Here is a 24969-nt window from a genome sequence, read left to right on the forward strand (position 1 = left end):
AGTCAGATTCCGTTGAGCTAAAAATATTGTTTGTCAGTTAAGTGATTATCAGAATAAGTAAAGAGAGAAATGTCTGAGTACGTTCAGTTTTGCTCAGCTGTTTGAAAATCAAATAACGTAAGGGGTTTACCAGCACAGTAATTGATAATTTTTCAAAGGGGACGTTTCAAACTCTACTCGCGTCCGTTCATCCAAATGCCATATTGTGTTTTTAACAATAAGAGAGCATTGTTTTGGGGTGGCAAGAAGTTTCAGTCTCAAGAAGCGACGATAAAAGTGGATAAAACCAAGAAACTTGTCTTTGGGTGATAGGAACTGTGATGGCTCTGGCTGCCTCAAGTGTTTTGGGATCAGGCTCTATGCCTCCAGATGAGATAATGTGTCCCAGAAACTTTACTCTGTACTTATGAGATTCAGATTGTTCCAGACTGACAGTAATTCCTTATTCTTCGAAAACCTGTAGCAAACTCTTGAGGATATGGGTATACTGTGACCAAGGCTTATCATCTATGAGGATCTGTGTTGCAAAGTTATTCACATTCTCTAAATTTCTGAAATTATTAATGTGTAACAACTGTTGAGCTTGTTCTGTTGCATTAATTAGTGAGTCATTACTTAGTGACGTAGTTTGCAGTCTGGTAGCATGACAAAATATATTGTTACTAGCCACAGTGTTGCAACGTAAAAACTGAATTACTAAACAAAATTTCTGTCGTGGCTACACGAAGTTAATTTTTTGTTGAGTAAGCGAAAGTAATGACCTCTTTTTATGCAAGTGAAATATCTGCAAAAAATCTAAGTAACACTGAAATATTTCTCATGGTTTATACTAAAGATCTATTCAAGGATCTGTAAAAAGATCTACAAATGCTTTGTTTCAGAAAAAGCAATGAAATTACAACAGCTGAAAGAGAAAGTACAAATCTTAGTATTATATACATATCGCCGATTTGTTTTCGTGAAACTGTATTGCAATCTAACTACGTAATCATAGAAAAACCACAGACTTTTGCCTCGTGTAATGTACGCTTCAGATGTCGTGTTCAACTGCTGAGAAAACCTGACTGCTGGTGGGCCATGTGTTGCGCATGTGACCGGTGTTGTGAAACAAAGCTCGAAACTTAGTGAAATGCTGAATCTGAAATAATGAAAAGGAGTCTAATTACACGGAAGAAAGTAACTGTTTAATATTATCTTCACTTTTCGCTGTAAAATTAATCTGATTACTGAGTACAGCACCTGAAAATTCTGATGACCTACTGCTTGCTCACAAGAATGAAAGTGAGATCTCCCTTGAAAGGAATGCAACTCATGTCTGGCCCAGCGTGCTGTTTTGCGTCTGTTGCACTCACGTTCTCGGAAGCAAATTGATAATGGAAACTACAGCAGCTAAAGAAAATATATCTACTCTGAGTTTTTCTTTGCTTATCAGAAACAATTTGTTACTGCGTGTGGCGTAAAGTGCAATGCGCAGACGACAAAATATTTCAGTCTTTACTAAGAAGGACGGATGAGGGTTTTACTTTAAAGAAAATCTTACCTCAAAAATTAAACTTGGCTTATAATAATAAAGAAAATCGTACAATATAAGGAGGCTCTAACAATTACGAAATTCTCTCATTACACGAGTTACAGACATTTCAGCCAATAGCGTAATTTGTATATAATGAAAACAAAGACATCAAATTAACACAAATCATGAATATTATTAGTTACCTAAATGACAGAGTGTTGTGGCGTAACAAGCTTGCTACGCCACACTGGGAAGGGAGCCGAAAGAAAGGCACGCGTACACACACGCCGACTGGCGTCAATTCTGGAACAGGATACGTTATGACTGCTATAAAGAAAATACGTAGCTTTGGAATATACTTAACTTTTAATCACTCCTTGTGATACATCTCTCTTGAATATACAAATGAGACTCGTAAGATACATGCACTGCTACAAATGGCGCCTTGCTAGGTCGTAGCCATGGACTTAGCAGAAGGCTATTCTAACTGTCTCTCGGCAAATGAGAGGAAGGCTTCGTCCGTATTGTCGCTAGCAATGTCATCCGTACAACTGGGGCGAGTGCTATATCGTATCTCGAGACCCGCCTTGTGGTGGCGCTCGGTCTGCGATCACACAGTGGCGACACGCGGGTCCGACATGTACTAAATGGACCGCGGCCGATTTAAGCTACCACCTAGCAAGTGTGGTGTCTGGCGGTGACACCACAAAGAGATTTCATGAAATTGATAGTTCTGACAAACAAACATATCGTTCTTGCATGTGCGTGGGTTACATTGAAATATTTCTTCAAAAATATTCTCCATCAGTACAATCAATAAAACAGCTTTATACGAAAGTTTTCATCTTCGTAATAAAGTATCCCAGATAATTTCTCCCAGATTCACAAACATCAAACGTCCATCTCTAAAAATTCAATTGCTCACTACTATTCGTGTAATTAAGAATGCCCCAGCGCTGCGGAACTGACTGGCTGGCAAGCACACCAACGATTACATTAAACACAGTCTCAAGACTCTTATTCACTATTCATACAGCGTGCTCATGCATCTTTGTCCCAGTACAGTAAAGGTGAGTCATTTGCAACAGCAGAAAACGTACGAAAACCTTACAAATTGATCGGCGGAAGGCAACAGATGCCAATGCGGAAACTACAGACATTAGTCGTTGAGCGTGGTGTACAAGCTATCCCCAAAAATCGTGAACAACACTGAACAGTTCTTTCTGAGGCACTTGACCAGGAAGATGAAAGTGGATTTATAATAGAAAACTCGTATAGTGTCAATACTTCTGCAATAAAAGAACTCAAAGGAAGACAAAGGCAAATTTGCTTTGAAATCCACATCGCTTTTTTGGATTAAAGAAGAAAAACGTTTTCGAACGAGTTGATGGAAATAAATTATAGCAATAACTCATGACAACGGCTACCCGTTACAACTCAAAAGCACACACCAACTCTTATGTTATAAAATAAAAATAGTAATAAATAAGGGAGAGACAAGGACAAATGAGACTAAAATTTATTTTCCATTTCACGCGCTCTTCCTAACATCTGTACTGACAACGTCTTTAGAAATCGGAAATGAGATAACCATCCAGTAATTACATTAGGTTAACACACTGATCTAAGTGCAGCACTACTCACGTACGATAAAGTAATAATAGACGAAACTGAAGACGAGTTCCAGTTGGCAGTACATTGGCTAAACCCAATATTTCCGAAATACAGCTTAAAAATTTCATTACCTAAAACGAAAGTCACGGCCTTTCAAAGAAGACAGCTAACATGGTAGTACATATGAATTAACAACAAAGTAAATCAATATGTCTCAAATTTTAAATATGTAGGCTACTTATGACTGTGATAACAGTATAGAAGAAAAGCTGCACATATTTCAAGCAATGTGTAGATCAATAAACAGAACACTTAGTTACCTAATCTGAAAAGATACAAAAATAAAATCTATATAACTATGGTGACACCAGTACTTTATGTGGAGGCGAGAGTTCGATTAGTAAGGAAACATTTGTCTCGGAAGTCCCACTTTTGAGTCCTGGCCCAGGACGCTGTTTTAATCTCCCAGGAAGTTTCAGATCATCGCACACACCGCTGCTGAGTGACAATTCATTCTGTAAGAGGAAAGATGTCGGCAAAAAACAGCATAGGTGAAATTGAATCTAGCGACCATTGGGTACAGTGGTTGCATAGTAAGTATGTGGCTGAGGAGGAGCTGAGCAGCTGCACCTAGTGCAGTATCAGAGGTTTCTGTTTCATAAACAGTAGTACTTTCTGTTTTTCAAGTATTCCCGCGAAGAAGTGAGCTGTATCTGTGTATTTGACTTTGTAGATTAGCTAACTTTTTTGCGTACATTAGGTGCATTTAGTGACACACTATTTGTGGTACAGAGGGAAGCTGATTAAAGATGGGTGTGGACTGTGCCTCGTGTGTACAGATGCAGCGGGAATTGGCCGCTGACCGTGAGGAACTGGAAGTTGTGTTGGTCATGATCGAGAGCCTTCAGTCTGTAATGGGGGACGAATGCATTGGCAGCTCTAGAGCCTAAAACATCGCCTAAGGTCTCTGATGTCGCTTCGTCTTCAGATTTGTACGCCCGAGCGATCAACACTTGCCTGTCCTTGACTGGTAAACAGTGGCATGGTCGAGAAGAAAGTGGGTATCGGCCGCAGTGTTGTCTCTTTATGTCTCAAAAACTGGTTTGAGGCGTTACCTACTGCGGAATGTACATCTGAGGCGCCGGCAGAGATGTTGCCTCTTGAGACTCTGGCCGATCCTCCTCAGAGGTCCGGACAAGCGCAAAGGATGGGATTGCTTTTCACTGGGCGCTGGGTGTGAGGCTGGTAAGAAACTTCTCGATCCCCACAAGCGGCTGGCTGCTTTCTTGAAGACAACTGGCCTCTCCCGCTGAACTACCTTTTTGCAGCATTGTTCCGAGAAATGATCATGATCATCTAGTTTGAAGTCTAGTGGAAGGCTTACACCAGAGGTTCAGACGTTTCTGTGACGATCTTGGATACGGATTTATTGACCTCCGCTACTGAGTGGAGAACTGCGAAACCTCCGTCCCCTCAATAGGCATGCACTTCACGCCGGAAGCAGCTACTGGGGCAGGGGAGTATACGTTCCGCGCAGGTGTTGGTTTTTAGAATAGAGAAATCCCTTCGCAGCCCCCGTAGCCGTTCAGAGAAAGAAAATATTAATACAGTATCAATTAACTGTAGGAGCGTCTATGGGAAAGTCGTAGAACCAGTCTCGCTTTTAATGGTAACAATGCCCACATAGTATTAGGGATGGAAAGCGAGCTGAAACCACATGTTAACACCAACGAAATTCTAAACTTCCACTGGAATGTCTATCGTAAAGACACGTTGAACGTAGAAGATGGAGGATTGTTTATGACCATAAAAAATACGATAATGTCTAGTGAGATAGTACAGATTCCAAAGTGAAATAATTTGGGCGAAGCCAAGTGTTAAAGATGGGTCGAACATGGTCATCGATTGCTTTGTAGACCTGTGAATTAGAAGCAATAGTGGCGTGGAGAATATTTCGCGTAAATTTCCTGTCCTATTGTAGTAGTAGTTGGAGATTTCAACTTACCAGCTAGACAATAGGAACTCATGTGAGTGGAGCGCATATAGGGACAGGGAATAACCTTTTACCAGTTAATCAGGGCATCAGGTGGTCAAGGTAGAACGCAAGCGGCTAAACTCTATCTAAAATAGGAATCAATGAGCATAAGGCCGGTACAGCGTTGCTCACTACGGCTGTAGACAGGAATACTAGGAATGGTAGGAAGACCCCTCTGCTTTGCAAAAGTGACAAGAAACAAATTTCAGATTCCCCGAACAATCAGCATAAAAATTACATTCCAGCACTAATAATGTCGGATACCAATGCACAAACTTCAAGAACATTGCACAGTGTTTTTCGAAAAGAATGACCTGATTCCAGAACTCCATATTTGTTGAAACAAACGTACTACAAACATGGGATTAACTGCACAATACTCAAAAAATCTTAAGGCTTTATCTATGCTATTACGAATGCTTGAAACAAACGTACTACAAACATGGGATTAACTGCACAACACTCAAAAAATCTTAAGGCTTTATCTATGCTATTACGAATGCTTGAAACAAACGTACTACAAACATGGGATTAACTGCACAATACTCAAAAAATCTTAAGGCTTTAGCTATGCTATTACGAATGCTCAACGTGACCAGCAGCAGTAGCATTTGAAAAAGCTTCTTTTTTATTGAAAACACAGACTGGAATGAGCTATCTTCAAATGCCGTACATTACACAACTTCCAGAGGACTCCGATGACTTCATGATGAGATGATAAGAGGTCAATCACAATGGCACAACAATGTAGTCTTATGTCATTTTCTCAATGACCCTCTGCCTCAACGCTGGATAGGGCGCACGGAACCTGAAGATATTGCCTCCAAGATCGTCAGACATGACCCCCTGCGATTTTTTTGTTTTGTTTTGAGAAATGCGAAGGAGTGTGTTCACTCCCCGTTACCACGTGGCATAGAAGAAGAGAAGAACAGAATAACAGCCGCCATACCTTCTGTAAGGGCAGATACATTGTGTAAGGTTTATGACGAATTTGTTTACGACGAATTTAGCTCTCTTCTAGATGGTATGTTTTAGTGCTGGTGGAAGCGAATAGCATTTGTAATAGCATAGCTAAAACTTCAAGATTTTATGAGTATTGTGCAATTAATCCAATGTTTGTTGCATGTTTTTGTCAATAAATATGGAGTTTTGAAATCAGGTCATTGTTTTTGAAACATTGTCTATAGCACGCTTTGGACAGGGACGTCCCGATCAGAGTTGTAGGGTTGGAAAAGACCTGCCTTGGTTCGACAGTAGTATTAGAAAGCTGCTACTAAATGAAAGATAGCTTCAATGGAAACTTAAACGTAGCAAAAGCATTACAAATAAAACATAATAATGCCCAAATTAGTATAAGGAGAGCCACGTGTAAAGTTCTCCACGAACTCAAAAGTAAAATTCTGTCCACCGACTTGACAGAAAATCCTACGACGTTTGGTCTCATGTTAAATAAGCAAACGGAGCGAAGACATCTGTCGAGACATTGTGTTAACATAATGGCACTACAAACTGAAGACGACACAGAAAAGAACGAAATACTAAAAGTCATTTGGTAAAACTGTTTCTCAAAGGAAGATCGCACTGCGGTAGCTTCTTTAAATCGTCACATGAACGACAAAATGGATGATGTAAAAATAAGTAACCATTGGATATAAAAGCAACTGATTTCTTTCAAACGAGGAAAGGTCATGGACCTGGCGGGATACCGGTACATACATAGAGTATGGCAAAGAACTTGCCCCTCTTTTACCAGCAGCTTACCGTAGATCTCCAGAAGAACGAAGTGTTCCAGATGATCGCACAAAGCGCAGGTCATTCGTGTTTTCAAGAAGGGTCATCAAACAGACGTACAAAATTAAAGACCAGTATGCCTGACGTCAGTCTGCCGTAGAATTTGGGACATGTTTTAAGCTCGCATATTCTGACACTTCTGGTGACCGGAATATCCTCCGCAAAAATCAACATGATTTCAGAAAACAATGATCGTGTTAGACGCAGCTCGATATGTTCGTCAAAGATATCCAGAAAGCAGTAGAGACCGGCGCCCAGGTAGACGCTGTGTTCATTGACTTCCGTAAGGCGTTCGATACAGTTCCGCACTGCCGCGTAATGAACTAAATATGAGCTTACGGAATGTCACACCAAGTGCGGGATTGCACTGAAGAGTTTCTAGCAAACAGAAGACGGCATGTCATTCTCAACGGAGAGGAGTTTACATACGTGAAAGTAACTTCGAATATACCCCAAAAGAGTGGTATCGTACCATTACTTTTTCGGATATACCCCAAAAGAGTGTTATCGTACCATTACTTTTTCGGATATACCCCAAAAGAGTGTTATCGTACCATTACTTTTTACAATACATGCATAGCCGGAAAAAAAGTGCAACATCTCAGGGACGACGTCACTTTATTGACAAGTGCGGTGACAGGGACCTCATTATTGTAAGTAATCAGACGAAATGAAACACAAGTGCCACAGGAAAGGCAGCACAAACAATACAGTATGCCTTCCTCTGGTTGCAACACAATCAAACGCTCATAAAGGTACCGAATATCATCTTGCGATAGATCGCCCCAAGAAACTTACGCTTTTTGTTGCAATTCGCCAATGATTCTTGCAAGCACGAAGAACGAGTAAGTTCCATTTTCATCACTTCCCACACGTCTTCAGTTGACGAGGTATCTGGTATTCTTGCTGGCCAGGGCTGTTGCTTTACGCCACGAACAGCACGTTGACTCGCAGTAGCCCTATGCGGACGTAAATTGTGCTCCTGAAAAGTACGTCACCTTCCTGTCGGAGAAATGGCAGTCGCACAAAGGTAACAGCCTGTGAAAGGTGTCGGTCACTGGTTACTGTGCCCTGACGAAACACCAAGTGTGACAGGGAATTGTAACTGATTGCAGCCACACCATGAAGCCTGGGGTTGGACCTGTGTGTCGTTAGCGAATGCATTGTGGGATAGGCAACTCAGCAGGTCTACGCCATACGCGTGTATGTCCGTCACAAATGTAGAGAAAGAACGCACTTTCGTCACTGAAAACAACAGAGCGCTCCAGTCAATTCTTGCACTGCACGAGAATAGCGAGGCGTGCCAGCGTCGTTGTACTGGTAGTAGCCTGTTATGAGGAAAAACGAAAACATAAGTGAAATGGAATGTAAGTAGACACGCACACACACACACACACACACACACACACACACACACACACACAAAACCTTCTACACGGAATTAATTAATTTCTGGCATAGCCATAACAGTTTCCATATCCTAGTTTTTGCTTAAATAATTTGTCTACATTAAGCTGTATATGGTTGCAGATGACAAACTGTGAAAGAAAACAGTCACTGTAAAAACATAATACATCAGGAAAACCACACCATGTAGTAAAAAGGTTAAGAATTCATAATTTTATGTGTTTCTTAAAAAGTCGGTAATTACGGTCTTAAAAACTAATATTTACATGTCTAAACACACTGAAGAACATTCTTTATCTCTAACAGCCATAGAATAGAAGCTCACTGATGATGCTGCAACTGCAGTGAAACATGTTTAGGATAAAAAACAAAACTGTGTTTTGCTAAAGGCGGACCTCTTCCAAAGACATATGTATTGTTAAAGCAAACTCGGGAAAAACAGACCTTCAACACCAAGATGATATTCAGTAGTGTTCGATCCTTGTGCTGGATGCCTGCCCGTACCATACCGGCTAAGCTGTAGCGATGACGTCCAGGTGCATTTTGTAGTGTGTAAACGTGTTTCACTTTCCCTCCACTGCCAGTATTACTTACACAGGGAAGCAGGTTTCGTTGGAGAACGTTGCTCTGGATCACTGTCCCTGCCCACAACCAACAAGTTTCTTACGCCTACAAACTTTTTCTAGTCTATGACATGATTGCAGTTTGATGCATTTAACAGGCTTCCAAGCCAGACCGATTTAATCGCCACGAAATGGTTCTGGCAGAGACACGTATACCGGTAGCGATATGCCTGCAAGTGGAATGTCTGTTTATTTCCTGCACTGGGGCTACGTAACGATCGTATTGCGATGTGGTGGTCGTCTATGACAACCGGCATACTTTCTTATAGCATTTCCACGTTCAGGGGACTTTTTTAATCGTCATACGAATCTTGTAGACACACCCATTGCTGTGACCACACTACTGAGACTTCGGCCGGCTTCGAGCCTTCCAACAGCTAGGCCACGATCGTATGCACCCAAAAGGTGTCTTGTAGATACGTTTCTGTACAACACAGAAAGTCGCACTAATTGGTTCCACAACAAATATTGTCAAACAGTACTTCACAATCTGTAGACTGATTACAGAGCGTCCGTGCACAGGCTTCGCTGCAGTTAACTCGTCCCTCCCTCTACATTTCCTTTCACTGTCATTTGTCGGGTGTTCCATAAAAATTGTCGGTTGTTTCGTAGCAACTGGCAGTTGTTCCTTAGCAGTCGTCAAGCATCGTATTCCCGGTAGCGTATAGATGACATCGTCGACAGCATCGGAATCCCATGAGAGTTTTCGCGGATTGTTTACAGACAAGTCGCAACGCTAGAAAATAGTAGCGAAATGCAGGAAGACCTCCAAACGACCGACATTTGATTCTGGGAGTGGAAACTGAGCATCAACATAAACAGATGTAACATGTAACGTATTAGGTATATATAGATGGAATGACCTGTTACTGTATGACTGCACAACTGCAGAACAATCACTAGGAGCTATTGCTTCCATAAAATTCCTAGGGGTATGTGTAGAGGGCGATTTAAAGTGGAAGGACCACATAAAAGTAATCGCAGGTAGGGCAGACGCTAAACTGAGATTCATTGGAAGATTCCTCAGGAAATAAAATTCGTCAACAAAGGAGGTGCCTAGCAAAACCCAATATTTGAATATTCGTCGACCCCTAGCAGACAAGCTTGATACAGGAAATAGACAATGTCCATAGAAAGAGCAGCGCATTTTGTTAAATGGTTCGTTTAGTAAGCACGAAATCACAGCTGAGATGATCAAGACACTGTAATGACAGACGCTGCATGAGCATCTTTCTGATCCCGATGTGGTTGACTGCTACATTTCCCATAGTGAAGTTTCGTAGAAGAGTCAACAAATATATTTCTTCCTTCTACGTATGACTCGCGAAAGGAGCACGAAGTTAAAAGTAGAGAGATTCGAGCCCACACGGATGCTTATCAGCAATCGATTGTACCGCGAAAAATCCGCGACTGGATCTGGAGAGGGCAGAAGTGATAGTGGTACACAAATTACATCTATATTTAAATGTACATGACTACAGTGCAATTAACAATTAATTGCCTGGCAGGGGGTTTATCAAACCACTTTCAAGATGTTCCATTCTCGAACAGAGAACGGGAAAAGCGAACACTAATCCTTACGTGAGCGCTCCGACTTATTTTACTACAATGATCATATCAATGTACGTAGGTGGGCGCCAATAACTTTTTTTTCGCATTCAAAGTAGAAATCTGGTGTCTGGAAACGAGCTGCTCTTCTTTGAACTTTATCGGTATCTTCCATCAATCCTCTCTGGTGCGGATCCCATGTCGTGAAGTAGTACTCCAGGATATGACAGCCAAGCGTAGTATATGTGGTCTCTTTAGTAAACCTGTTGCACTTTCTAAGCGTTCTGATAATAAATCGCAGTGTCTGGTTCGCTTTCCCACAACATTATCTATGTGAGTGTTCTAGTTTAAGTTATGCGTAGCTCTAAGCGTTCAGTTGAAATTACAGCCTTTTGATTTGTGTGATTTATCGTGTAACCGAAATTTAGCGGATTTCTTTTAGCACTGAAGTGGAAGAATTTACACTTTTTTATTACTTAGAGTCAACTGTCAATTTTTACACCATAGAGACAACTTATCTAAATCATTTTGCAACTGGTTTTGACCATTTGATGACAGCATCACCTTCTAAAACTCTAAGATGGCTGCCCTGTTTGTCTCCAAAAACATTTATGTAGATTAATAATAGCAGAGGACTTACCAGACTTCCTTCGCGAACGCTAGATATTACTTCTGTTTTATTTCCGTCCGTTACTACGAACTGTGACCTTTCTGACAGGAAAACACGAATCCAAACGCACAACTGCGATGATACGTTGTGAGAAACAGTGTCAGAAACCTTCTGGAAATGTAAAAATTGGTTATCAGTTTCAGTTCCCCTGTATAGCACTCATTACTTTGTGTAAATAAGGAGCTGGTGTTAGTTATTTGTCAATAAACCGTTTTCTTAGTGGTAATTGTAATATTCAACCACAGCATATCTTCCAAAATCCTACTGCGAATCGACGTTAGTGATATGGGTCTGTAATTCATCGCATTACTAATACATCCTTTCTTGAGTACCGGTGTGACCTGTGCAACTTCCCAGTCTTTGAGTACGGATCTTTCGATGCGTTAGTTGTCCTATGTGACAGTAAGTGTGGGGCAATCGTATCATCACACTCAGAAGGAAACCAAACTGTTGTACAATCTGGACCAGGGGACTTGTCTTTATTAAGTGAATCAATTTGTTTCGCGACACTGAGGATGTCTACTTCTAAGTTACTCATATTGACAGCTGTTCTTGATTCGAATTCTAGAATATTTACTTCATGTCCTTCCTTGAGTCGGTTTGTTCAACCTGTGCCTGGTAAGAATATGGTGCACAACTTAGCTCAGACTTGTTCCATAAAAATTTTATTTATATTGTTTTTACATGAATTCATGATGATTTCTACTGTTATATCAATTTACCGTTCAATCTATATTACATATAAACAAGATCTGATGATGGTTGATACTTAGAACAGATGTAAATGCAGTCTAGTTTAAAAAAAGAATTCAATAAATAACAGTAAAGAACAGTCTTCTTCCTTCTTCCCACAAAGAAAAACTCGACAACCAATCCTCTCTAAAGTTACATCCGTCCACTAGTGGCGTAGTTGTTTCTTTAACAAAATATTCCAACAAAAAGAGATGAAACGTCAAAAAACTAATGATCTTCATTTCTGTCCCTCTTTTCTAAGCCACCGTCCGCTACGATGTTGAGTCCTCCTAATGTGACTTCTATTTCAACAACGGTGCGTCAGCAACCAGCTGGCTTCGCATAACAAGTCCCGGGAAAAACTAAAGAAATTGTGCTCAACGCTAGGTGCCAATCCTGTGGCTTTTTCTGAACCTGTAGTATGTCAGAGCTGTTTTGCTACAGAAGAGTGTTGAAATTTGGTGGACTGGTAAGAATGAGAATGTTCTCCGCTGAATCGGAGAGGCGAGAAATATATAGAGAACACAGAAGACGGAGATTGAAATACGTCCAGGAAATAATTGAGGACGGAGGTTGCAGTACTTATCCTGAGATGAAAAGGTCGGCTCAGGAGAGGAATTGATGGCGGCCCTCAGCAGATCATTTAGAAGACTAATGACTAGAAGTAAAGGGATTAAAATCTTAACCAAGAGCAGAGCTATAAAAGTACATTTGTACACCTAACAATTAAAAAAAGGAACATTTACTAAGAAAAAAGGTCCCTGCTCAAATATACCGGGTGATCAAAAAGTCAGTATAAATTTGAAACCTGAATAAATCACGGAATAATGTAGATAGAGAAATACAAATTGACACACATGCTTGGAATGACATTAGGTTTTATTAGAACCAAAAAAAAAAAAAAAAAATACAAAAGTTCAAAAAATGTCCAACAGATGGCGCCTCATCTGGTCAGTATAGCAATAATTAGCATAACAGAGTAAGACAAAGCAAAGATGATATTCTTTACAGGAAATACTCAATATGTCCACCATCATTCCTCAACAATAGCTGTAGTCGAGGAATAATGTTGTGAACAGCACTGTGAAGCATGTCCGGACTTAAGGTGAGGCATTGGCGCCGGCCGGAGTGGCCGAGCGGTTAAAGGCGCTACAGTCTGGAACCGCACGACCGCCACGGTCGCAGGTTCGAATCCTGCCTCGGGCATGGATGTGTGTGATGTCCTTAGGTTAGTCAGGTTTAAGTAGTTCTAAGTTCTAGGGGACTTATGACCACAGCAGTTGAGTCCCATAGTGCTCAGAGCCATTTGAACCATTTTTTTGAGGCATTGGCGTCAGATGTTGTCTTTCAGCATCCGTAGATATGTCGGTCGATAACGATAAACTTGCGACTTAAGGTAACCCCCAAGCCAATAATAGTACGGACTGAGGTCTGGGGACCTGGGAGGCCAAGCATAACGAAAGTGGCGGCCGAGCACACGATCATCACCAAACGACGCGCGCAAGAGATCTTTCAAGCGTCTAGCAGTACTTTTTTTTGTTCTAATAAAACCCCACGTCACTCCAAGCATGTGTGTCAATTTTTACCTCTCTATCTACATTATTACGTGGTTTACTAAGTTTTCAAATTTATACTGACTTTTTGATCACCCGGTAATTTTCAAAAGTACTGCGCCATTATCAATGGGAGTGTACAACTCTTAGCGGCAGTCAGCCAAAACAGAGTACTGAAAGATTGGGGAACCGTCTGACCGCACACAGCACCACTCACAGTATAGACTTCAACACGATGCTCTTTGACACCATGAAACTTTAAACAAGGTCAACTAGCGGTGCACTCCGAAGCTCAATGATGCTTGCATGTCAAACTGTAAAGCTCATCGTTTATTCTTTTGCTATATTCCTTGTTTTGCTACAGCACAAGCAATATGGAAAAATTTGGCTAAATCACCAAATGACACAAGCCGTACTTGTCGCGCCTGTTGAGCTGTAGCTAAACCGGACAGCACATTCAACAGCGCATAAGCGACTCGTAATGTCTACGAAGAAGTAGCTGGTCCAACAAACCTAACACGTTATTGTAACTGCTCAGTTTAAACTCCAAACGCATCTCGCATTCCGCTTCACTTAGAGGTGACCCTGTGAACGTCTACCGTAAATGCAGCCACCGACGTTCAGTCGAAGGTAACAGTGCGCCAACCCCGCTGCATCAATTCGAGATGTCGCCCCGATGTCCTACAAGTTCTTGCATTCGCCGGAGGTGATGCGGATCCGCGTACAGCACTGTGTAGCCCCTCCACACGACCCTTCCTCAGCCTAATGCGACGCCAGGGTAGGCGTTGCCAAGTCACGGTGTCTTTGTCTTTGAATATCGACTGCGGAGGGGCTCGGTAGTAACAAAATCTGTGCCTCGCTTACGGATAGGTTTTACTGACACCGACACTGATCGTTGTTTTACGAGTTCCAAGATTTGATCCGCCGGTGGCAGTAGCCGAAACGACATTATCATTAAAAGAATACGTTAAACGATCTAGAACGCATTAATGACAAAATATAATCTCAATGATTGCAGAATCGTTCAGGAAAAGGATTTCCCTCATTAATGTTTGAACTAGTATACTCCTTTTTGTTAGTAGAGCGAAGTAATGAGTTTTAGCAAAGTAACACTACTGTTACGATGGGTGTTCAGTAAGTAACACAATATAATTTTTTTTTTCGGTCAGTTTCTGTTCAAAAGGTGCCGAATTTGTTGCGGGGTATCGTAAAACATTCTCACTTCAGCCCCTATAGTTTCATGAAATCCCGATAGGCGGCGGCGCCATACGAATCCTTCAAAATGGCGTATGTGACGGAGTTTCGTTCCAATCTGAGAGCTGTCACTGAGTTTTCTTGGCGGAAAACCACAGAATCGTAGATTTTCATAGGAGCTCGCAGAACGTGTACGGAGACGTGGCAGTGAACAAAAGCACCACGTCTCGTTGGGCGAAGGTTCTGTCATCATCGCAAGAAGGTTGCGCAAATCTGTCCGATATCCCGCGTACCGGCAGGTCGACACAACTGTGACTGCTACGGTGATGGAACGTGTGGACACTCTCGTTCTAATTGATCGACGGATTACAACTGGATGTCTCTGTTGGTAGAGTAGACATATACGTCCACCATTTGGAGTGCTCCTCGCTACCTAAAAGATCAACGAAGGACCATCTTCTGGAAGTGCTTGCACCTTACGAGGTTGATCGAACGGCGTTACAGCCTATGAAACATGCGTTCATAACTTCGAACCGGAAACGAAAAGGGCAATTCATGGCGTGATACCACACCACCTGCCCTTCGTAGCAACAACTAAAGTACCACCATCAGTCAGTAAAGTAATCTCGACGGTCTTCGCTGAATCTGAAGGCGTTATTCTCTTTCATGTCCTCTCTCATGGTGCAACGATCAACACGGAAGTTGAAGAAAAGACTTCAGCTTGATCGTCACCACAAAAATGAAAACGAACTTTTCCTTCTCCATGACAACGCCAGAAGTATGCATATCCGAAATTAGCTCACGAATCTTCATTGGAATGTTCTTCATCACCCACCAGTCCGGATCTTGCGCCTTCCGAATTCCACCTGTCTGGCCCAATGCAGGATACACTCCGTGCGAAGCAGTAAGTGGGTTATGGAGAGTTTATTGATGTCGCAAGATGTTTGCTGCGACGTCAAGCAGTAGAGTAGTATCATGCGGGCATACAGACCCTAGGGTTTTATAGACAGAGGAGTGGGGAATAATGTGGCTATTGGAATCTTCCTGATTTATGGAAAAAGTGTTGCACTGCTTATTGAACGCCCATCGTATTTTGAATTAGGTATATTACACTAATTTATGTGCTGCTGTATACTGAGAAATGTCAGACACTAATAAATAAATAAAAGTAGAATCAATTAACCGCGTCAGTTGTAAACAGTTTCATTGTTTGAAGATTACTACCGGTTTCAAGTGATTATAATCCTACCTTCAGGTGCACAAGTCTGCAAAAGGGAAATGAAACTATACCAAGAGATTCTATAGCATTTAACACTTATTTGTTATAATAATAGTGAGTCAATCAAAATGAAACACGGCTGTCACATCTGATAGTCAACAAAATAACATAAGCACAGTGAGCGGTCAAAGGAGCGATGTGTACATGTGCGTGTGTGTGTGTGTGTGTGTGTGTGTGTGTGTGTGTGTGTGAGAGAGAGAGAGAGAGAGAGAGAGAGAGAGAGAGAGGGGGTGGGGGGGGGGGAGTTTGGAGTTTATGGGCGCTCAAAACCGAGGTTATCAGCGCCCTTACACATACTAAATGAAACGAATGTGGATAAAATTACTAAAATTGTTGTATCACAGTAAGGAGAAACCTATAAAATGACACTCATTCACTCACCCCCCACCTCATTCTCTTTGAGCCACGCTAATCACTCTAGCTCACAGGCTTTAATACAAAGAAGAAGGGTGAAAGGTACTAGAAGTAAAACCACGGAAGAGCTAAATGAAAGTCGCGGGGACACATGATTGGCTGACCATTTGCGAAAAACATGTGTGAGCCGGTCACCATGTTAACACATTGAGAACATCTCCCTAAAATTTGCGGAAACAAGATGAGCATTTCACGAAACTTAGCACTCTAATCACACTCGTTTCAATATCACTTAAAATTCCGACAAATCTGCCACTGTCCTCTGGTCCGAAAATAAAACACAGTCTAGTAAAATGTGGCGCAGAGTCTTCTGTACGTCACGAGCACCACACAGTGGAGGGTCGTCGCACCCGAGCAAGAAGTCATCAGTCAGAGGCGGTCAAAAGAAGAAAGAAAGGAGAAAATACTGAGACAACATCAACAAACAACATGAGAGAACATACACCGTGAGGGTGCTGGCTGCTGCACAGTGAACGCAAGGGGGCAACCGAAAGTGAAACGTCGCAATGATAGAAGGCAACCGCACACTAAAACTGGTGACCGTCATACACACATCAAAAAAAGTTTTGCGTCACCTCCGTTCCCAGAACTCCTGAAGGCAGACGTTGACTGTGGATATTGTATCACAGACCCAGTCCCTTTAACTGTTCAGAGCTGTCACTAAACCTGCCCAAAGATTTAAAAAATATTGCATGGTCAGCGCGTATTAGGCGGAGGGGCTCCGACAGCCGATCAGTTGCAGTCATTCCACTTGCAAGCCGGTACACGTCTCGTGTTGTCCGTAGTTCAACCACGCCTAGACGGTCAATACCGCTGTTCGATCGCGTCCGCATTGTTACTTTGTGCCAGGAAGGGCTCTCAACAAGGGAAGTGTCCAGGCGTCTTTGAGTGAAACAAAATGATGTTGTTCGGACATGGAGGAGACACAGAGAGACGGAAATTGTCGATGACATGCCTCGCTCAGGCCGCCCAGTGGCTACTACTGCAGTGGATGACCGCTAACTACGGATTACGACTCGGAGGAACCCCGACAGCAACGCCACCATGTTGAATAATGCTTTTCGTCAAGGCACAGGACGTCGTGTTACGACTCAAACTTTGCGCAATAGGCTGCATGATACGCAACTTTACTCCCGACGCCCATGGCGAGGACCATCTTTGCAACCACGACACCATGCAGCGAGGTATAGATTGGCCCAACAACACGTCAAATGGAGCGCTCAGGACTGGCATCACGTTCTCTTCACCGATGAGAGTCGCATGTGCCTTCAAGCAGACAATCGTCGGAGACATGTTTGGAAGCAACCCGGTCAGGCTAAACGCCTTAGATACAATATCCAGCGAATGCAGCAAGGTGGAGCTTCCCTGCTATGTTGGGGTGGCATTATGTAAGGCCGACGTACGCCGCTGGTGACCACGGAAGGCGCCGTAACGGCTGTACGATACGTGAATGCCATCCTCCAACCGACAGTGCAACCATATCGGCAGCATATTGGCGAGGCATTCGTCTTCATGAACGACAATTCGCGCCTCCATCGTGCACATGTTGTGAGTGACTTCATTCAGGATAACGACATCGCTCGGCTAGAGTGGCCAGCATATTCTCCAGACATGAACCCAGTCGAACATGCCTGGGATAGATTGAAAATGGCTGATTATGGACGACGTGACCCACCAACCACTCTGAGGAATCTTCGCAGAATAGCCGTTGAGGAGAGGGACAATCTGGACCAACAGTGCCTTGATAAACTTGTGGATAGTATGCCATGGCGAGTACAGGCATGCATCACTGCAAGAGGACGTGCTACTGGGTATTAGAGGTACCGGTGTGTACAGCAATCTGGACCACCAGCTCTGCAGGTCTCGCTGTATGGTGGTACAACATGCAATGTGTGGTTTTCATGAACAACAAAAAGGGCATGAAAGATGTTTATGTTGATCTCTATTCCAATTTTCTGTGTAGATTCCTGAGCTCTCTGAACCGAGGTCATGCAAAACTTTTTTTATGTGTGTATTACAGGGGAAACTAAAACCATTTAGTGGTGAAATGAGTAATGGGTAACTGACTAGCCCAAACGTTTACAAATGGTGAATACAGAATATGTAAATGAATAAAAGGTAGTTAGATGTAGTTAAAATAAAAATTTAATGTTTAAAAAATAGTGAGAGTGCCAAACAAGCTGTTAATAATGATATTGCCAGTAGTGCTGAAAGGGATAAAAACAAAACAAATTCAGCGACAATTGAGGATCCGCAAAGGGTTGACGACTAAATCTGAAGGGATAAAAAAGAGATTACAATTCCTTTAAGATGGGAATCTGAGAGGAATATTTGTGAGGTTTGAGCACTATATCAAGAAGGAAATATTATTTACAAGGTACATGAGCTTCAGCACAGATAACTCGTTCAGGGTAGTTGAAGGGTTCTTGTTTAAACTGTCGTAATTTCTATTTCTTCTAATCAAGGCCTTTATGGTGACGATGGAGGATAAACATGTTAGTATTGATGTGCCCATTATCTTTCAACTGAGCGGACAAAGTGGACTTGGAATTGTTATGGTACTGATGTTCCTTGAATTTTAAAAGTGCGCCCCAACTGTCCGATGTAGAGGCATTGGCAGTCAGTGCACTTAATTTGATAAATGCCTCATCCTAGTTGATGGTTCTGGGTCCTAGCCTCGTGGTGCCAATACTGAAGACCAGTTCTGTTTGATATCAGAAATGTCGCTATGACACCAGCCTTTCTGAGCCATCGACCAGCCGTATCTGAAATATTCGCTAAATAGGGCATTTTACTGCGTGAATTACACGGAAAGTCTTAATCGATGTATGTCAGGGTAATCCAACGGTGATTACTTAGAAGTTCTCTATGTTGCATTTGCTGTATGAGGGTGTCCTGTTTGCTAAGCGGTACTTGGATATCACGGTGAAGCACTGTATGCGTTGCAGCCATCTTATATTTCTGCGGGGGATTCGATGAGCTTTGAATTAAAATATTAGTGGTATTCTCTTTCCTAAATGTGACAGGTAATCTTACTCTTTTGCAAAATGAGGTTTAAATCTAAGAACAGTAACGTAAATGTAAAATTAACGTGGTGCTCTGACATAAATTAAATATAAGTGTGCATTGTGATAAGATCGTGGTGGAAATTCTGGACATATTCTTTAGCAGTACTGTAGAGGAGTAAGACGTCATCGGTAATAGACTTTGTAGCAAATAACATTATGGAGGTAATGGGGAAGAGACTGAAAAAACTGGCAATCAGTGTGGCTGACGAAAACGTTGGCAGTCACATAGCCAGCCCTTTTTGTCTGTTTGTAGATGACATTACTGAATTTAAAGTAATCGTGGTCTAGCATCATCTTTAGAAGAACGAGAAATTCATCAGTTACTTGGAACTGTAAGTTAGGACGTTGTCTTAGATTGGATTCTACAATCTGGATTACTTCCTTCGTTGGAATGTTTGTGTACGTGTTGGTAACTTCCAAGTTAGGTGTCATGGTCGATGGCGACCTGATTTGAAAATTTGACGAGTTCTTCCCCATTTTTCTCAGTATAAGAGGTAAGAGGTGGGGAAATAATAATGTTTGCTCTTTAGCTAAAAGGTAATCAGGAGAATCGACTGCATTAACAACCGCTCTCAGTGCAGAACAAATCTTACGGATCTTAAACGCGCAATGCAGTGTGGTTGTCTCAGGATTCATCGGAAAAAGGGTTTTATTTTTTGAATGCAGGTAAAAAATTTCTGTTTTCTTTTACTTTCTTTGTTTCCAGAAAAACTTTTGTGGTAGGTTTGAAAGGGAAACGAACATACGAGGTGTGGCTAGAAAAAAACCGGACTAGTACTGGTGAAACAATAAAACGAATGCAATGAGGCTGAAAGTCGCGTGGCCTGTCACGTGACTCTCGCTCCGCCTACTGCTCGAGTTTCATCTGCCTCCTGCACTCAGTCTGCCCGTGGCGTCTGTTTTAAGTAGTTGACGTTTTGTCTGTGGGTCGGAAAATGTTGAGTGTGCAGAAAGAACAGGGTGTTAACATCAAATTTTGTTTCAAACTAGGAAAATCTGCAAGTGAAACGTTTGTAATGTTACAACAAGTGTACGGCGATGATTGTTTGTCGCGAACACAAGTGTTTGAGTGGTTTAAACGATTTAAAGATGGCCGCGAAGACACCAGTGATGACACTCGCACTGACAGACCATTGTCAGCAAAAACTGATGCAAACATTGAAAAAATCGGTAAACTTGTTCAACAAGATCGCCGTTTAACAATCAGAGCAGTGTCTGAGTTAACAGGAGTTGACAAGGAAAGTGTTAGGCAGAGATTCTTCATGAAAGTTACTACATGAACAAAGTGTGTTCAAAAATGGTTCCAAAGTGTCTCACAATTGAACAGAAGGAACGCCGAAGAATGATTTGTTCTGACATCTTGGAAAACATTGAAAGTGATCCCACCTTCTTACAAAATGTTATTACTTGCGATGAATCGTGGTTTTTTACTTACGATCTCGAAACTAAACGCCTATCGATGCATTGGAAAACTCCTGGTTCTCCACGACAAAAAAAAACACGAATGTCAAAATCGAAATTCAAGGCAATGATGATTGTTTTTTTTTTTTACATCAAAGGGATTGTGCACATTGATTGGGTACCAGAGGGACAAACAGTGAATCAGCATTACTACATTAGCGTCCTGGCTACCCTACGTGAGCGAGTACGGAGAAAACGGAACGATTTGTGGAGAAAAATGTCATGGATCCTTCACCAAGACAATACCCCAGCTCACAGTGCGTTGTCAGTGAAGACGTTTTTGGCAAAACACAACATTCCCATCTTAGATCATCCACCCTACTTATCTGATTTGGCCCCCTGTGAATTTTTTCTTTTCCCTAAAGTCAAGTCAGCTTTGAAAGGAACTAGATTTGAGACTGTTGAAGCAGTAAAAGAAAAAGCGACGGAAGTAATGTATGGACTTACCGAAAATGATCTGCAGCATTGCTATGAACAGTGGAAAATTCGTATGGAGCGGTGTAGAGACCGAGGAGGAGAGTAAATTGAAGGAGATAACATGAAATTGTAAATAATTGTAAATAAATGTTTTTTCCAGCATCAGTCCGGTTTTTTTCTAGCCGCACTACTGGATAAAAATTCTTGACCTTTTTGAATGTAATCAGTTGCATACACGATAACAGACGTACTGCTCTCATCCACCTGTGTGACTAGAGACTGGTTAAACTGAAGCTTTTTATTAATGGTACGTAAATTGAATTAATCCTTTTTTAATAATTGGTGACCTTATCAGTCCTATGGAATCGTGATCCAGTCCATTCTGTTTTTTTTAATTTTTTTTAATTTTTTTTTTAAATTCATATTTTTAAGTTAAAGAGAAATATGGTATTTAATAGAGGCCTCACATACAACTTTCTGAAAAGGCAGTTGTGTAACCTGTAAGCTAGGTAGCTGCCTTATGATCAAATGTTCTACTGGTGGTAGATAGATATTTGCTTAATACGCCCATTTCGCCAAAATTAAAATCAGTACTAGTACGATTTTCAACTTTTTCATAGGCTTGCGAGTTGCATTTCAGAGCTTCTACAGGTGCTGGCCGGTCACACCTCACTCCTAGCCTCTCAGTCTTCCTTTCGTGAGACAAGCTGTTATTACCTCTTAAGAAATCAATAAGGTGTACAATATGTGTATGCGCAGTCAAAATTAAGGATATAGCGTAAGTTTGAATGAAGGAAAAATCGAAATTTCTTTATGATTTTATTAAATTCTTCAGGCTTTTCTGATTACATTGATAAATACATTTACAGTTTCAAATGAAAAATGTTCGCTATATATTAAATTTTAGAAGTAGCCATGTACGCTGTCACGCTCCCTTTATCTGAATTACAGAGAACCATTATTACTCCGCAAAAAAAAAAAAAAAAAACCATTAAATTTTCGCTTCCAGTGATTATGTTTGTGATATATTGTATATGCTGGTAACACTGGTTATTTCTAGCATCTGTAAATGATTATCTTTGCTCCTATTTAGTTTTGCTTTGCTGAAGTAGTTTGTTCATGTCTTTTGAAAGTTTGTTGCCAAAGTGCTACATATATTTGTGGGTGTACATATCCTTTAGTTTGCAATAAATATTAGCTGTGCTACGCGTCAAGAAATTCGATAACAGAAAATTCAGTCTTAAGCAGTTCACAAACAAAGCAGTCCACTCTGTTGAAAGTAACCTACTGTATGCATCAGTTGTTCAGGAAAGAAACACCCACCTGGCACGCTTCCTGGTGATTTAAATTTTTGAGTTAACAGTGATACTGTTTCTAGTGGATTTATTGTTGACAATGGGGCATTTTACCTTCTTTGATGCAGAAAATAGCGAAATGTAGACAATGTGATGGCTTGGGCTGTCTGGAAATAACTGGAGAACGAAATATCAGGAAGGGTTTAGCATCAAATTTGTTGTTCTCTGCTGATCCTGCAATAAATCTACCTCGAAAATGGCTTCGAAATTTGTGCAGAAATCATATGATATAAATTTGAAGTTAGTATCTGCAAAGCGTCTAATAGAGAAAGGAAAAAAGGCTGCTGAAAAGTGTCTTGGTTTGATGAACGGACCTTCCTCCTCCTACCAGCAGGTTCAAGTACGTAAAAATTCTTCTAGGTGCCTTGATGGCTGTGCGTAAAGCATCTATGAAACGTAGAATAAACTGTAAATATTAGTGGGCCCAGGGATTTTGTTGTCGCACTTGATTAAACATGGCAATGTCGAGATCAGCGTTCTTTAAATGGTGTAGCAAGTGCTACATCTCTGGAGAACGGGAAGGTGATTGATGTTGATTGCATGTCTGTGTACTACCACAGCTGCCATGATAACACTAAAGGATATATTGAAAGTAAGTAGTCCATGAATTATAATGGTTGCAGTGAAGGTATGTAGTGTAATGGAGCTCGAAAAATATTTCAGAGGTCAGAGCGAGTTTACAATGTTAGATATACGATTGACGTAGGCGATGGGAACTCTAAAGCTTTCAGTAAAACTACTGAGTTCAATGCTTATGGGGATACTTTGGTAACAAAACTGGAGTGTTGTGGGCATGTGCAGAAGAGGATGAGTGTTAGATTGAGGAAGCTGTAGAGACATATGAAAGGGAAGCTGGTGTCTGATGTATGATTTCTGTCTGGTCGAAGCAGATAGACGGAAGCGGAAATAGACCTTCTTCGGAGATATTATGGAGTGGTCATTACACGACATGATCCTCTGCATGATGTTACAGCAATGAGAAAAGATGTGTGTGTCAGTTTCTTTCAGAAGTTTTCCACCGACGATCACTCTGTCCATGAACTTAGTGCTAAAGAGTGGATTCTTGGTGTGGTTACCAAAAAGCCATAGAATGTGTCAAACATACCGCCACAAGCATTCAATTGCTGAGCCCATTATGAAAGAAATACGTTGTATGATGGGCTTATTCCAATAATGGTACAAGTCCATTACCTCCACTTTTCTGTCTTTAAGGCTTCTGACATTAATGGTCCAAACAAACAGAAAGAAAGGCTCATCTCTAGCAAGTGGCCATATGCTTGTATATTTCTGGTATCTAAACTGCAGATTTTTCAGCGCTCATTTAACTTTAGGACTCTGTATCTCAGAATGAACAAAAGTGGACTTGTACCACTATTGAAATAAGCCCTTCATATATTGTGCAATAAAGAAATAGACGCTGATTTTTACGTAATATTGAGCCTAAAAAGTACCCTGTCTACTTAAAAGAATAAAGTTCTTTAGCCAATCAAAAAAGAGGCAAGTTTCCTTATTTAAAAGTCTCTCTTAGAGACGGTCTGATTTTTTCTGAAATGGCCGTTTTCGTCAGCTGATGTACATAACATGGTGAACTAACGTTGGTTCTATCGAACAATCGTTTGATAAAATCTGGAATGTCATTCTAATTATGACAGATCTTATCAACACCAATCGCTGCTGATGTCGAAACAATTCTCTTGCGTATGTTGAGAATGTTGTTAACCTTATCTTATCAAAAAAAAAGGGCTGACTAACTAAGGAAGAAGCAAAGGAAAACGATGTTTGTGAGCTATGACTCGCGGATAAATGTAAATCCGATACGTATTGGCCTCACTCGCAGTGTTCGTCCCTCGGCCCGTTTCCCAGCGCCACTTAATCAAGTCGTAAATACGCCGCCGTGTCCGGATTATCCCATACATATTTATGTCCGTCTGTGCAGCGACCACCACCGTCGCCCGAGCGACCCTCGTTGCTCTTCTTGTGGAGAGACAAGCCAGCTGGGAGTGCAGCTGAGATAGTGCAGGCCTTCCTGCAGACCGCGGCGGCGCGAGTCAAGGTCTCCGTCTGGCAACAAGCGATCACCTCCGCGGCTGTTAGTTCTCACGGCCGCCGCAAGACCGCAACTCGCGGCGCCAAAAGGACCAGCGCGACCGGCCGGCCGCTTGATTTGCGGAGTAAGAAAGGAATCCCTCTGGCACACACATTACGTAGTTGCAACCGAGGCGCGCACCTAATGCGTATAGATCTCACGTGGGTCGCCGGACAGGTGCTGTCAGTTAATCTCTGATCCCTCCTCTC

At 41.7% G+C, this 24969-nt stretch overlaps 1 protein-coding gene across 1 annotated transcript in view; it reads left to right on the forward strand.

Annotated features, from left to right (window-relative positions):
* LOC126455958 (forkhead box protein L2-like) overlaps nt 1–24969 on the forward strand; it is a 63996-nt gene that overhangs the window by 13351 nt on the left and 25676 nt on the right. The window contains exon 3 of the mRNA XM_050091714.1: nt 24611–24763. Coding sequence (XP_049947671.1) covers nt 24611–24763 — 153 coding nt within the window. The remainder of the gene's footprint in view (nt 1–24610; nt 24764–24969) is intronic.

This window comes from Schistocerca serialis, chromosome 2 (assembly GCF_023864345.2).
Source record: "Schistocerca serialis cubense isolate TAMUIC-IGC-003099 chromosome 2, iqSchSeri2.2, whole genome shotgun sequence".
NCBI classification, from domain to species: Eukaryota; Metazoa; Arthropoda; class Insecta; order Orthoptera; family Acrididae; genus Schistocerca; species Schistocerca serialis.